General features: G+C 44.3%; 1 protein-coding gene across 6 annotated transcripts in view; it reads left to right on the top strand.

Moving 5' to 3' along the window:
- Nucleotides 1–15673, top strand: part of Kat6b (lysine acetyltransferase 6B) — a 164900-nt gene that overhangs the window by 137802 nt on the left and 11425 nt on the right. For all 6 annotated transcript variants that reach the window (XM_055606191.1, XM_055606190.1, XM_055606192.1 and 3 more), the window contains one exon: nt 15384–15615. In XM_055606191.1, coding sequence (XP_055462166.1) covers nt 15384–15615 — 232 coding nt within the window. The remainder of the gene's footprint in view (nt 1–15383; nt 15616–15673) is intronic.

The following is a 15673-nucleotide window of genomic DNA, read 5'->3' as shown; positions in this document are numbered from 1 at the left end:
AGCATCTGTGCACAGTCATGTTTGCACGACAACGATGATAATAACATTTTTAACTCTTATTAATGACACTTTATTCACTTTGTATCCCCCCCATACACCCCCCTCCTCCCCTCCTAATCTCATCTTCCCTCCCCCTTCTTCACGCATGCCCCTCCCCAAGTCCACTGATAGGGGAGGTCCCTCTCTCCTTCCTTCTGATCCTAGTCTATCAGATCACATCAGGGGTGGCTGCATTGTCATCTTCTGTGGCCTGGTAAGGCTGCTCCCCCCTCAGGGGGAGGTGATCAAAGAGCAGGCCAATCAGTTCATGTCAGAGGCAGTCCCTCTTCCCATTACTATGGAACCCACTTGGACACTGAACTGCCATGGGTTACTTCTGTGCAGGGGTTCTAGGTTATCTCCATACATGGTACTTGGTTGGAGTATGAGTCTCTGAGAAGTTCCCTGTGTTCAAATTTTCTGGTTCTGTTGCTCTCCTTGTGGAGTTCCTATCCTCTCCAGATATTCCTATTTCCCGCTTCTTTCATAAGATTCCATGCACTCTGCCCAACAGTTGGCCCTAAGTCTCAGCATCTGCTTTGATAGTCTGCAGGGCAGAGCCTTTCAGAGGCCCTCTGTGGCAGGTTCCTAATTTGTTTCCTGTTTCCTTCTTCTGATGTCCATCCTCTTTGCCTTTCGGGATGGGGATTCTTTAAAAATGGTCTGCTGCAGAGCTGCAGAGGTAGGTCACTGGTGGTGAGCACAGACTGTGCTTCCAAAGGACCCAGTTTCAGTTCTCAGCATTCACATAGCCTCTTAGCACCTTGTGTGTGTGACTCCAATTCCAGGGCGTCCAGCACCCTCTCTTGGTCTCTGTGGGCACTATGCATCCACATGGTGAGCACACAGGCCAAATACCCGTGTACATAAAACTAAAATAAAGGGGACAAAGAAACATTGCTTGCTGGGCCTTGTGGCACATGTCTTTAATCCCAGTACTCAGAAGGCAGAGGCTGGAAGATGGTTGAGAGCTTGATGCCAGCTTGGTCTATATATCAAGTTCCAGGAAAGCTGGGTACACGATGAGGAGCTGTCTCAGACAATAAAGAGTAGGCTGGAGTTTTTCTTAAAAGAGTTTCCACACATTTAAGTAGAACTTAAAAATGCTTAATCAGAAATTTCAGATGATTTCAATCTGCAAGAAACTGGTTCTTTTCAAATAAAGTTTGATGTTGGCATGTTTCTTATAAGACATTGCCAGCCCCTGTCGGTTGTAACATGGCTGTGTGGAGCCACAGGCCTGTCACATGGAACAATTGCATGTCGCATTGTGGCACACTGAGTCTCTTTCAGAAACTGTCTTAGCCATGCTAGGCCATGCTGAGACACCACGTTTATCCAATGAGGAGTTGTGGGCACCTCTGCATATGTGGATAACTTAGGGCTGTACTGTCTCATAGGTAACCCAAAAATGGGTCCAGGTGGGTAGGTAGAAACAGTTGAGGCAAGCAGAATTGCGACACCTGCCATCTTGTCCTAGCAGCCTTATCCCTTCACTCCCTGAGGCAGGTGGATTCACCATGTGCAGGTTAGGGGATAGTCAGAAAGCCCCCACTAGGGACACACTCCACCTATGTGAGCCTGGTGGGCCAGACATTACAGGTGTGTTTAGGAGTGAGCATGACTGACTCTAAGAATGTTGTTTTATGGCTGAAAACATCCTCTGTGTTTTTAGAGTGGTAACAGTAGTACCATAAAATTATATATGCTACCTGCTCAATGCAGCTTTGTTTTTTTTTTAAGTGACACCATTTAAAAAAACAAAACAAAACACCTTTTGATTAAGCAGATAGAAAGTCTTCTAGAAAGTTCCGTAGATACTATATATGTTGGGTTTTGTTATTATCTTTTATCAAAAGAAAGCTTTCTAGAAGACCCCGGCACTTTGTAGGCCCTTTAGTATTTGTCCTACCAGTGAGTACCGAATTACCACAAGAGGAACTTGATTAATTCACCTTTTTTGTGGCACTTGCTATTTTTTAAGAAGGAAAAGAAAGAGGAGCGTGCTGTCCCAACCCAGTGCATGGCACATCTCTTCCCGGTGATGCTGGCCGGCCTGCCCTCTGAGCTCTATTGGCATGCAGGCTCGCTCTTGAGATCTTTTAAGTTGAAACAGAAAGGATTGTTGTTCTCATTGTCAAGCTTGATTAGAGAGAAGAGAGGTGTGACTAAGTCACATTTCTTACTGTTATCAGATAGTTCATTCCTTGGCACAATTATGTTGGAAGGAAGATTCTAGTGTTTGTCCTCAGAAACTGTCAAGCCAGCTCTCTCTGCTCCTTTTCCCCACTACTCTCCTCCCTGGTTCGTGCCATCAAGGCAGTCATTAAAGAAAATCGAGATGTTCTTGTGAATTGGTGCCTGGATCCTGCCAGCTCTAGGATAGGGACTCCTGCCTTGACACTTGGAAGATCCTGGGCCAGCTGCTTGTCACTGGACGTTTGTTAGGTCCCTGGAAGACTTGTTTTGTTCTGTGTAATTAAGTGTTAATGATGATATATTTTAATAGTGTAGTCTGTAATATAACAAGAAGATGAGTATTTTCCCTGTTTTACTAAAAGCCTTTGCCTGTACTGTTTTAGTACAAGAGCTGATGTGTGATGTATTTTAATATGTTAAATATAACATTGAGGTTGAAAATTGAGTTGGTGGTGATTTATTCAGAGGTTGACTATTACCGAATGCATTGAAATGCATTGCATGAGGCAGGGCAGCCAATGGTGCATGTATCCTTTTCAGAGAAACTAAGCTTGTCATAAATAAGAGCAAATGAATAGTTTGTATAGAATGGTGTGTATTCATCGCTTCAATGAAAACATTGTAAATATGAAACATGCGGTCTGCAGTCTCTTTTTTTTTTTTTTTTTTTTAGCACTACTGCTTTGCTTTACATAGCTCAGAGGTTTTCAGCCTTTGGTGTACAGGTGGATTTTGTTGTTCTGGAATCTTTGTTCATATTGCTAACCAGTGGGTATGTGTAGTGAGTCATGTTAGAACCCACAACTAGACAGATTCCATGCAACTAGCTAATCGGTAAGCAGTAGGTAAGTGGAGCCTTGGCAGTGGGATCCTGAGGACAGGGACTTGTGCAGGGTTGAAAGCCCGGCCACAAGCACAGTGCTTGTCACACAGTGAGCATGCAACAAGATCTGTTAAGGAAATAAATGGGTGCCTGGCTCGACTCTTTGTATCGCTGATAGCTCCTCCAGGATACCCAGGTGGCTTCTGAGATTGTCTGCCCTCCTTTGTCTTGTCTCATGTATACCTTTATTCCTCCTTCTGCAAACATGCTGTACCCAAACCTTGCCAGGGATGGACTGGGTGATGCAGACCGGAAGGCAAATGATTCAGTCTTTTCTGTGGGGCAGGGGTGTCAGACATAGGGTTCAAGTCTCATCCATGCATGATGTGTAAGTGGCATGCACGATGTTTCGCAGTAGGAAATGCTTCCAGCTCTCTTTCACTGGCCCAGCTAAGGTGTTTGTAAGGCAAAATTTCCACTGTTAGAACAGTATCACACAAGCCTATGTTCTTACTGGTTGAAATTAGTACGCTGCCTGGTTTGGGTGCCAAGGTGACTGAAAAATAAGTTTTTCTTTATTTAAGAGCTACAGCTAGGGAATGATTACCCTGCTAGCTTTGTGTTTAACATCATTTTACACTGCTGTCATACTATACTGTCGTGTTTGCTTTGGCTTCACATTAAAGAAGAACCTTTCTTCAACAAAATTGTTTTAAATTAATGTTTTAAAGTGTATAAAAGTAATTGAGTGGGTTAAAGATTTTTGTTATTTATATAGTTACTTATATTGAAACAAATGTGCAGCACAGTTAGCTATGCTGTAGCAGGGACCAAAAATAATGTTGCTAAAATTGTGAGAAAATGTAATGCAGGCAGACCTAGAAATGAGGCAGAGGTCTTTGTGTGGAAAAGCAGCATTCTGTTGTTAAAGTTCCTGCTGCACGAGGGTAAGGACCTGAGTTTAGCTTCTTGCATCCCCACAAAAGCTCAGTGCAGTGGTACATACCTGTAAACTCGGTGCTGCGGTAGGTGTGGAGCAAGGAGCCTCGGTGGGCTACATACCAGGAGCTTGCTTGCTGGCCAGCCTGGCCAAATAGGTGAGCTCCAGATTCATGAGTCCCTGTCTCAATAAGGTAGAAAATAAATCAAAGAAGACACTCAGAGTTGACCTGTGGCCTCTGTGGGCATCAGGCATGAACATCATTCACAGGCACATGCAAGCAACTGTTCGTAGAATAAATAGATAAATCTACAGCCAAGTGGTGGTGGCATACACCTTTAATCCCAGCGCTCGGGAGGCAGAGAGGCAGGTGGGTTCAGGGTCAGCCTGGTCTGCAGAGTGAGTTCCAGGACAGCTGAGACTACACAGAGAAACCCTGTCTCAAAAAAAAACAAACATAAAAATAAATAAACAAATAAATCTGAAAATAATAAGAATAACAAAAACCTGTCAGGGATTGCTAGAAAAAGCCCTGATAATGGTCACTTACGAGAGAAGGAGGAGGGGGGATTACCTAGGACAAACAGAAGGCCCCTTGTGGTGATCAGCAAATTCTGTGTCATGGGCCAGGTGATAGTTACAAGCACAGTTGCCCTACAGTAATCCACTAGGCCATACTCAGGGTAGTCCTTTGTATCTGTGGAGTTGTGTTTTGTTTCAAGCCATTAAAGCTGGAGGTCACACACCGTGTGGCATCTGCTTACAGCCATAATTCTTAAAACCGGATCGCCTTTTCTGTTTGTTGGTGGTATCACATCAGCAGTGATGTAAGAAGAGAGAGTTGTTCACCTCTGCTGCTTTACATAAGGAAGTGCTTGGTGCTTGGCACTGGCTTCCTGTCAGCCCTTGGAAAGCTGTTCTCATGTGACAGAAAACCTTACTACACTAAGCCTCGGGTGCTGAGTCTCTTACATACAGAGTAGCCTTCCTGTAATTTCTGCTTCCGCTCCTAAACATGACTGAAGAGTGAAGGGTGATGAAATGGAAGATTCAGATAAATACTTATGGGGGCTTGACAAGTGGCTCAGCAGTTAAAAGTACTGGCTGCTCTCCCACAGGACCCAGGTTCCATTCCCAGAACCCACATGCGGTTCGTGGCCATCTGTGACTCCAGTTTCGGGGCATCCAATTCCCTCTTTTGGCCTCCATAGACACCAGGCACTGACAAGGTGCATGGTCCTTTGCAGGGCAAAATAGTCATACACATAGGAAATAATAAAATAATTTAAAATTTTTAAATGATGATAAACATTTTTACAATGAGATGGACTAGAGAGAGAAACTATGACTGAGGCCAGGGAGATGAACAGGAGACTGCAGCCTTGGCACTCATACTCTGTTCTCTGTTTATTAAGATCCAAATTGAACAAATACAGTCCTGGCAGACACTGCAAAAGTCAATAGGAAATGCCCTTTCTGCCTTCTAGAGTGCTTGGTCTAGGGGCTTTGTGAAGTTTGGGCACTTAAAAAGCAGTGCCACAGAAGAGAAAATGCCAGAGAAAGTTGCCAAAATGAAGCTGTGCTGGGTGAGATCAAGGAGGACACCCAGATTTGACCTGTGGCCTCTGTCACACACACACACACGCAGAGAGAAAGAACAAGATGTCTTTGTGTTCTTAAGACTAAAGTCCTGCCCTGTGCTTTACCCCAATGCTGGATCTTTCCCCATGAATTCAAGGGAGTTAATCATGTTCTCCCTACCATAACAGAAGGTGCATCTGAGGACTCTGCCAGCCTGCCTTCCACCCGGCAGCTTTTTAGTTGCCTCCAGTTAAAGACGTACAGACCATAGCAAGTATTTTTAGAGAAAAGATAAAATGAATGGTGCTTGTGAATTTGTTTTAACCATGCAAACAGTTTAGATAACTCTTCCCTGAAGAGAAGTCACCAGATTTCATTACTGCTGGGAGCTTTTCAGAGGATTTTCTTTGAAATACCTTTCTGCCAAGTTTTCATAATAAATTAACTTTCTTTGACCTCATCACATATAATTTAATAGCTGCTGAAGGGTTAAAACCAAGGAAAAAGTGATTGTGTATCTCAATCTCCATTTTTCTGCAAATTACACAGGAAGTAGTTTGTTTCTGTTCTGCAGAGGGTAATTACAAGAGACAGTTATATAATTTACAGTTCAGTGTTCTTGTCCACGATCACATAGCGCCGCCTTGGTGTGTATGCCCTCCTGAGTATGTGCACTGCCCTTTGGTTTGTAAATGATGGTTGCCATATGATCACTGCCAGTGTAGCATTGAATTGAGTTCTCAGTCATGAACTGTAGCTATTACCGTGTGTGTTTGAGTTCCTGTTATTTATGTACTTTGTGGCTCTTGGATTTAATAGTTGTCTGGTAGTGAGCAAATCAAGCTCCCTGAGCTTTGTCTCCAGCTAAATATGGAAAGCAGTATTTTGGACAGCTTAGCCAGAACATGCCTAGTGTGCACATAATAGATACTCAACCACCAAAACTTTCCCTGTACATTCCAGTACCTTAGAAGTTGGCCCTCTGGTGATTAACAGTGACCACACAGGAAGACTACTGGAAATGATGATTGTGGTATTGTGGGTAATGCTTTGCCCGTATTAATATATTGTTATGGTGCCTCCATTCTAGCTACTTCCAGGGTTAGAATCAGTTTGCACAGCAGACAATTTTTGTGTCATTCAAGGGATTCAGAGAAATGTACCATCTGTCTGCAAGCTCAAGCCTCACACATGCTAGGTTAGCACTCTGCCATTGAGCTGCACATCCCTTTTAACTGTTGTTATCGATAAGTTGCCCAGGCTGGCCTTGAACCTTAGTCCTTCCATAACTTCCTGAATAGCTGGGATATACAGGCTGTGCCAGCAGGCCGGCTCCTGAGCCTGATTCAGAAGCAGAGGCAGTACCCACAGTAGTGTAAGCAAACGTCACTCACACCCAGCTTTGTTGGACGAGCTGAGATGAGTGCATACATGCCCCTACAGAGCTTTAGGCCTATAAAAGTGGCCAAAGAACATCCGGCTTTGCTTTTAGTGGTGGCACTTAAGTTCAATTCAGTTGTGGTCTCTTGGCAGCAAAGTGATTTCATGGCTGTTACACTGTAGGGCCACACAGCATTTGCTGAAAATGCATGCTTTATACCAAGTATATGAGTTTAGTGGAGAATCTGAGATCATGTAGCTTTTCAATAGGAAATTCTTGCTCAGGAGTTTGTGCTTGTATGTGAAGTTTTTATTCAAGTTTCAACTTCGGTAGCAATCCAAGGAGAGTGAAGAACAGCAATGTAGGTTTGTTTGTTTGTGTTTGTTTTGCTGATAAATTATTTTTTAGAGTATTTTTTTTCAAACAGTCACTAGCATGATGAGTTTTTTTTTCTAAGAGAAGAAATGGTTTTAAATTACTTCTTAACTTTTCTCTTTTAAACTTTTGCTCTTCCTAAAATATTCTAGAATTTAAAATAATGTTATTCAATTTAATGTGTGTGGGTGCCATAGTGCACTTGTAGAAGTCAGTTCTCCGACCATGAGGGGCCGAGTGTCAACTCAGCTTGTCAGCAAGAACCTTTATCTGCTAAGCATCTACCTACCAGAATGTAGAAGCAGCATTTTCCCATTCTGTCATGTCACAAACGGGGCCTATAGTACTCTATCATCTCCCAATAAAATTGCCCCGGGGCGATAAGTCAGAGCTTGGTTGATATTTGGGGAAGGAAGTTGGCTTTGTAAACAGTTTGGTTACTTTCAAAACATGTTTATATAAACACAGAAATTTTTTTTTAACTTTAAACATTTAAAAATAATCTAAATTAATTGTAGTTTGGTCATATGTGATATTGGCTGAGTATTCATCTCTTATTCTATACTATTTTATCCTATATCTCAGGACCTTATTTTCTATGGGTTGAGTTTATTTTACAGTTGTCTATCTTCTCAAGAAAATAATTCCGTACCCTGGAGGCAGAGGCAGACGAATCTCTGTGAATTTGAGGCCAGCCTGGTCTATAAATCAAGTTCCAGGACAGCCAGGGCTATTACACAGAGAAACCTAACAAAACAAAAAATATCTTCTCTTCCCCTGAAGCAAGACGTATCTTGAGTGACATACCTTACTCTTGCACACTGTCCTAGCTTTGGCTGTCAATGTGACACAGCCAGCACCATCTACGGAAGTGTTAGTGGGAGGATTGCCCATATCAGATTGCCTTAATCAGTGAGGTGTGGGGGGCGCAGCCCATGGTGACAGTACCATCCCTGTGCAGGCTTTCTAAGAAAGCCAACTTAGCAGCTAGGCATGGTGGCACACACTTTTAATCCCAGCACTGGGAGACAGAGGCGGAAGGGTCTCTGTGAGGCCAAAGCCAGCCTGTATAGTGACCTCTAGGACACCCAGGGCTACGTACAGAGACTTTGCCTCAAAAAAAAGAAAAGAAAGACAAAGAAAGCTAGCTGAATGTGAGCCAGCATGAGCCAGTGGTCTCAGCTCTATTTCTTGCCCTGACTTGCCTCAAATAAACTTTTTCCTAGAGTTCAAGCTAAATAAACTCTTTTTCCCATAGTTTCTTTTGGGAAGAGTGCTTTTTGTCACAGCCACAGAAAAAGAAACTAGGACACAATCAATCCTCAGTTCCGTTTGACTGTGAGATCTCCGTGAAATCCATTCTGCACTGTCTTCACTAATGCTTTACCCTCTGCCCAAGTCTCCCACCTTTGGTATGGGGAAGAGGTATCTGTTTAAAATTCTGGTTTAAAGGCAGTCTTCCTCCCTTAATAATATATTTCTGGACCAAACTGTCCTGGTGTAAGCAAGAGCTGAGACATGAAGGTTTGCAACAAGCCTGGAAGTGATTCTGATGTGCAGCTGTGGCTAAGAAGCATAGCGTGTCCCGTCCCCCCCCCCCCCCCGCCCGGGAGGAGCAGCCTCGCCAGGCCACAGAGGAGGATAACGCAGCCAGTTCTGATGAGACTGGATAAGATAAGCTAGGGTCAGATGGAAGGGGAGGAGGACCTCCTGTATCCATTGACTTGGAGAGGAGCATAGGAAGAGATGAGGGAGGGGGCTAGGGCTGGGATACAAAGTGAATAAACTGTAATAATATCAAAAATAAAAATTTAATTGAAAAAAGAAGCAGCATAGCTAGATCAGAGGAGAGGGCCGAGAGCTGGAGAGACTTCCCGTTAAATTGGCTCATCTCGGGTCTTGTCTCGGGAATTTGTCTCAGACTGCCTCCGTACAGCAGACGCAGCCCTGGCTGTAGAGCTTGGTGCCCATCGCAGATGTACAGCACCCTCTGACAGGCTCAGCAGAGGAAGGAGAGCCCTTTCCCTGCCGTCTACCCCGACTGTTAGTGTGCATCTAAGCCACATCTTCCTCTGGTAACTGATGTAGATTGGCTGCTGCCTTCAGGGTCATCCACAGCCACCAGGGAACCGTGGAAACTCATTGACAAACTCCAGCATGGTCTGTAGGCTTGAACACATGTGCTGCGTGGAGGAACATGAAGAAGACCTTCCTGGAGTGGTTGTTGGGCAGTAGGCCTTGTTCCACATTACTGAGAAGGAGTTTAGCACTAACATGGTCTTTCCAGAAGCTAGTGCATCTTTGAGAAGAGATGTAAGACCATGACTTAGAGAAACAGCCTGAGATGAGACATGGGACAGGCCTTTCCCAAAGACATGCTGTCTCCATTCCCTCATTTTTCTGGTTTAAGCCATTTTCCCAGGACACACTGAGTCTTCTAGAATATGTGAGTCTTTGTTATATTTGTATGGGGACCCTCATGGTTCTGCTGAAGCCCGAGGCAGTCATTGTTTGTGGTTTAGTGGGCTAGTTGTTTCTTCAGGGTAGTCATTGAAGTTAAATACGTGACAGCCAAAAGGAATTTGGAGCAAATTATGTTTGCCAGGAATTTTCAGTAGCAAATTTATTAACTATTCCTGAGGCCAAAGGGGAGTGGCTTTTTCTTTAATTAAATTTATATTTGGGTGGTGGGAAACTAATGAGACAGTAGAATGGTCTTCACGTGTCTCAAGCAAATGTAGGGACAGGAAGGAATCTCATCTCAGTCTGACTCTAAACAGCAATTTGACTTCTTTCCATCCACATTTTCTTTATTTCCCCTATGTTAAGGGTTTTTAAGTCATCAAAATGATTGCCTCTAGATTGCATTCATTCATTATGGTGAATAATCCTTACTAGCTAATCGTTAAGCTAAGCATTATTCTGTGTGTTCTTTATTAACCGGTGTAATGCTTCCAGTAACTTGAAGAGATCAGTGTGATTATTAGCTGTGTAGCCTGAGTGAGGATTCAGACACACAGATTATTAAATCCGTGCTGTGGGTCTCACAGCTGTTAGATGGTGCTGCGCTGCTTGTGGCTCCAGAGCCTGTGCTCCTGGCTTCTCGTGTATTCTATAGATGACACTTCTGAAGTTCTTGTGGTCTTGATGCTCTGTTTTCAAAGTTATTGTTTCTCATATAAAAGAGATGGTCTCCAAGTGCAGTCCAGGCAGTCCACGGGCCACAAGTATCTCAGAGTAACGCTCCTTAGCCCCTTCATTCGTGACTGTAAAATGGAGTTTCCAGAAGTGTCACGACCTGTGATAAACATAACACAGTAAGGACAAAAGTAGGCGTTGACTGTAAGGTGAGAATGTAAAGCAAGCCTTCTCACTTCTGTTACATTTCAGAAAGTACGGGAAGGCTTCTTACCATCTGAAATTATAGTAGCATCATAAGGCTTATTGCTGTTTTAAAATTAATAAATAGCATGTCTCAGGAAAACCAACACAGTTCTTACAAACAAAAGCTCTTTGGACTCTTAAGTAAGTGTTTAAATCATAAAATTCTGAAGCCAAGATGTCCTAGAACCTCTGATTTAACAGTATGCAAACCACTTCTGCCTAGAGATGCTTCCCCTCGGGTCCCACTCTGGACCTAAGTTGGAATTCATGTTGTAGCTGGAGTTGTTTGGTTTGTAGTGACACCCAGGCACAGAACAGAGCAATCCACCCACTCAGACTCTAGGTGACAGGCAGCCTAGTAGGGCTTTAGAAAATCCACTCTGTTCTGTTCTCTCCCAGCAAGGAACTGACGGGCCTTTACTCAGTCCCATTGTGCATTCAATATTTCTCCCACTTCACAAACCTTTTTACCCAGCAGCCCCAGAGCTGTGGCGCTTAGGGTCATTGACCTTGGAAACTGCTAACATGCCCTCTATCCACATGGGCACAGTGCTGCTAGCCCAGGAAACAAATAACAGACTGTATGGCCCAGTGAACTGCCACCTCCAGGAAGCTATGTGGCTAAAGGCGTCAGGTCTCCTCTCTTAAGTTGCCATAAGTCCATGGCCTGGTGTCAGTCCCCAGGCCTGCAAAGCCCAGGCTGTCTTCTGATGTAGGCCTTCCAGTGGCATCTGCTAAGCTAAACAGGTGTTGGTGAAAGGTGTGTAATCCTTGGAGATTATCTTCCCCTAAAGCAGCTGACGTCTCTGAATTCACTGGGCAGATGGGAGTGGGCTGAGTAGAGTTCATATGGTTTGGAATCAGACGATGACAGGTAGACGTGTACAAGGATGAGGGTGACACTTTTGAGGAGAGAGACCCTCGCCAAGAACATTTTTTTCACTCTTGCTCCACTAGGTCCTCTTGAATTGCACTTGTTCAAAAGGAGGGGATTTTCATATAAACAAGGGTTGGGGATCAAATTGGTTTTATTATTTTATTATTATTGGTTTATTTATTCATGTCTGCAAAAACAAGCTTTGACCTTAAAGTGGATCTGTCCTGCTTTCCTAGAAGTAGTTAACCATTTCAGTCTCAGATCAGGGCCGGGTACTGTGAGAATTGACACTTTAGGCCGTCCTGAACAGGTGAGGTGCACTGGACTCTGTGCTTGGGAACACTGTAGACATCACAGCATTCACCTTCCCTTCAAGAGTATCGAAGAGTATCTTAGAGTTCAGCATGGAAGACTTTGGCTGCCACTCAGACCTCACCTCTCCCCTTTATGCACTTCCAGTAGAGCAAGCGAGGAAGCCGGAGTGTGTGCTAATATAGGGCAGCTATTGCAGGTCAGGGTGTATGGGTCACTCCGTTTTCAGTGACAAGGTTCTCGCTCTTGAGAGAGTGCTGTTTGCCAGCACCTTTGTCTCACAGGCAAGTTCAAGGGAGTAATTTCACCAGCGATTAATTATACTGCAGCTACTGGGATTTGTCTTCCACACATCACTTTGTTTTCCATCTGAAGCAGTAGGTTTCCCCAGGGGTAGTTGAAGTTTCTGATTGCAAGTGTCCTGCGTTAAGGAGAGGTGTTAGCCCGCCGTGGGAGTCTATTCACCAGGGGTGTATTGTACTTGTTTCAGATGCTTCAGGACAATACACCGGCTTCCAAGATAAGTGCTTTTTATTTCCCTGCATCTTAGATCAATTATTTGGAATCTTTTTGGTAAGTTAAATTTAAGAGCTTAAACCATCACATCTCTGTAATTACTTAATAAGTCAAATGTTCTTACCAAAAATTGCTGTGTCTGCTCTATATTGTAATTGTGCTTTGAAGAGCCAAGAGAAAGTAGAAAGGAACGAAAGGTGGCAAGAAGCCCCTTAGTTAACACCCCGTGTTTTGCAGGTCAGCGTAATTCAGTGCCAGCAGCTCAGCTCCTTCCAGGCACGTGCCTGCTGCAGATGACAGTTACAGTCTGTCTTCTGTCACTCAGCGCACAGCAGTAGGCACAACGCCCTTCTAAAAGGCACAGGATTTCATTCTGCATGTGATTTCACTCAACTACTAAGAAATAAGAAATTTATTCATGGTCATTTTTATTGTTCCTGGTGGATTCTATTTAACATCAGCACATCCTCCTTCAGGGGGAGATTTTATAGACTTCCAAATGGCTCTTTGCAGAAGTGCCATTTTCTTCCTTCTAGCTGTAAGTTCCTTGAGGGTCTCTGGGTTCCTAAAGGAGGAGACACTTGATGCAGGCAGTGCCAAGCAGGCACTGCAGGCCCTGGGCTTTGTGTGGTGTGCGCTGTTGGTACACCTCACACCTGAAGTGTGTGCAGTAGGTTCTGACTGAATGTTAGATATCCGGTTGTTTGTCCTCAGCTCCCTGAAAAGTATCCCTCCCAACAAGTGCTTGCAGACCCCTGCCTCCTCTCAGCCTTTGCATGTACAAAACAGTAAGGTGTTTGCTAGGAAAGACCAGTGTGCTCAATGCCTGTAAGACATTAAAGCTTGTTACCCTCAACTTCCGGAGCAGCATCAGTCGGGTTCAAGGAAGTGTCTTAGGCACTTTTGACATGGCAGTAGGAGTGAGGATGAAAGCCTTATGCTCCTGTGCTCCCTGGGGGTTCAAGTTGCCTGCTTGCCTGAATGACCTCACATTTTTAGACCCAGAGTGCAAAAACAGGAACAGCTCAGTAAAATGGGGAAGAGGGATTCTGCCTCCTTCTTAGTGCAGACTGTGGGAACATAGAGACAGAACAAAAAGCATGTGCTTTCTGGGGAAGGAAGTCCTGTGCAGCGGAGAGCGTAGGTGAGGGTATGAGCTGTATCACCAGCCTTCTGCTTGTGCAGAAAACTTTCTTTCTCTAAGGGCCAAATTACATTTCTACCTTCAAGAGTGGGTGAACCATTGAGCCCCAGGGGACTTCCATAGCTGCTACAGGTAACTTTTAATTGTGGGATCTCACAGACAAGGGTTCTCATCCATGGTTCTATATCCACCCCTGCCCTCCCCTCTCAACCCCAACCCCTACAGGAGAACAGAGCTGGGCCCCCAGCTGATTAGGTAATTGTATCAAAATGTGCCAAGCACTTAGAAAGCAGGTGACGGATGTGCCAATTATCTGTTTTCTGAGATTTGGGCTTCCTTCGATATTCTGGCAGCAAAGCACTCCCCATGTTGACAGCACTGGATATGGGCTGGCGTCAGCACAGTAGCCGTCTCAGTGGCAGTTCCTGACACCACTATTGAAAGCTTCAGTCTATAGCAAAGTGATGCGTCGACAATGGTTTGGCTGTGAGAGTCTGGTGCTTGTTTGCATTCAATCAGATACTTAATGAGATGAGTTAAGCCAAAAGTCTTAGGCAAAACCCGATGTTTATTTTATTTCTATTCTGTATGACATTCAGATTAAAGACATCAAGATGCAGAATGCTGTTGAGATGCAGAATGCTTTTGAGGTAGAATATCGTGTTCTGGATTTCTGTGTTATTTTCAGTGGTTTTGAGAAACAGGAAAAATGGATCAGAGGCATTGATTTCTCTTTGTAACAACAACAACAACAACAAAAAACTAAAACATTCTTGCAAGTGCAGCCATTTTGGAAATGTAGATACAGAATAGAAATGCTGAAGATTTGAGTGGTTATCGAGCTGCCTGGTTTGGTAATTGCTGCCACCTACTGTACGTGGTTGATGTCTGTTTAAATCCAGGAAGTTCACAAAGGTGAGGCTGTTGAAATAATTAGAGCAAAGAAGACATCGTTACTTGACAGACAGCATTTTTTCTCTCTACTCCACAAGTGGCTCTTAATTACCAAGACAGCCACCAGCTTTCATTCATTTACTCTAAGTGGGTTTAAAGTTTTCTCATTTCAGAGTTTCTTTGCCAGAGAGCCTGTATATGTGAAGCTTCGTGTGCTCAGGGTTTTCAATATGCATATGGAAGAGTGTGCTTTTGTTATGTTTTGTTTCTATGCATTTTATTTGTAATTTGTAGGAGCAACATTCTGGAGCTGACTTAAAGGTTAATTTTCATGAAAAGGATAAAAATAGAGCTAGCAAAGAAGACATGAGTTGCTACCATGGAATTGAAAGACATTGTTTTATTAGTCCTAAAACAGCTTCAGATCAGCCGGCTGGTTAAACAGAGCAGGCAATACAGACTGTGTCAGCCGAAGCCCTTTTATTAAGTCCCAGCTGCCAGAGGGCCAGTGGATCCTCCTGTGGAAAACAACCTGCCCATTAATGTCCGTGTGGGCCTTCCCCAGGACCCCTGAGTGCCCAACATTCTGAAAGAACCTAAAGCTTGCTGGGCTGTAAGTGTGTTGAGACTCCCCAGAAGCAGGATCTTTAGTCTTAGCTCTCAGTCTCTGTGACATATACCACCATGTGTGTGCGCTGCTGCCAGCTGTGTGAATTGGCTTACAGGTGCCACCCAAAAGATTGACAAGCAGAAATCTGATGAGGTGACATCACTGTAATTGGAAGAGGCGACTTGCTTGACAGGATGCGCTCCACCTGTGTGATGCTCTCCCCTTGACGCTGACATTGTTTCTGGTGGCTCCTGGACCTAGCTCTGGAAACAACTAAGCTGACTGGAGCTGTGCTTTTTCTGCCCTAGGCTATTTGCTTTCTCGAAGAGAAGGCCAAGCAGGGTCTCCCGAAAAGCCACTTTCTGATCTGGGCCGGCTCTCCTACCTGGCCTACTGGAAAAGTGTCATCTTGGAATACCTCTACCACCACCAAGAGAGGCATATCAGCATCAAGGCCGTCAGTAGGGCCACAGGCATGTGCCCACACGACATTGCCACCACTCTGCAGCACCTCCACATGATTGACAGGAGAGATGGCAGGTGAGCCCCTAACACACACACACACACACACACACACACACACACACACACACACACA

This window comes from Psammomys obesus, unplaced genomic scaffold (assembly GCF_907164565.1).
Source record: "Psammomys obesus unplaced genomic scaffold, mPsaObe1.curated_primary_1811, whole genome shotgun sequence".
NCBI classification, from domain to species: Eukaryota; Metazoa; Chordata; class Mammalia; order Rodentia; family Muridae; genus Psammomys; species Psammomys obesus.
Note: the sequence above shows the minus strand (reverse complement) of the source record. Positions and strands in the feature narration are given on the sequence as shown.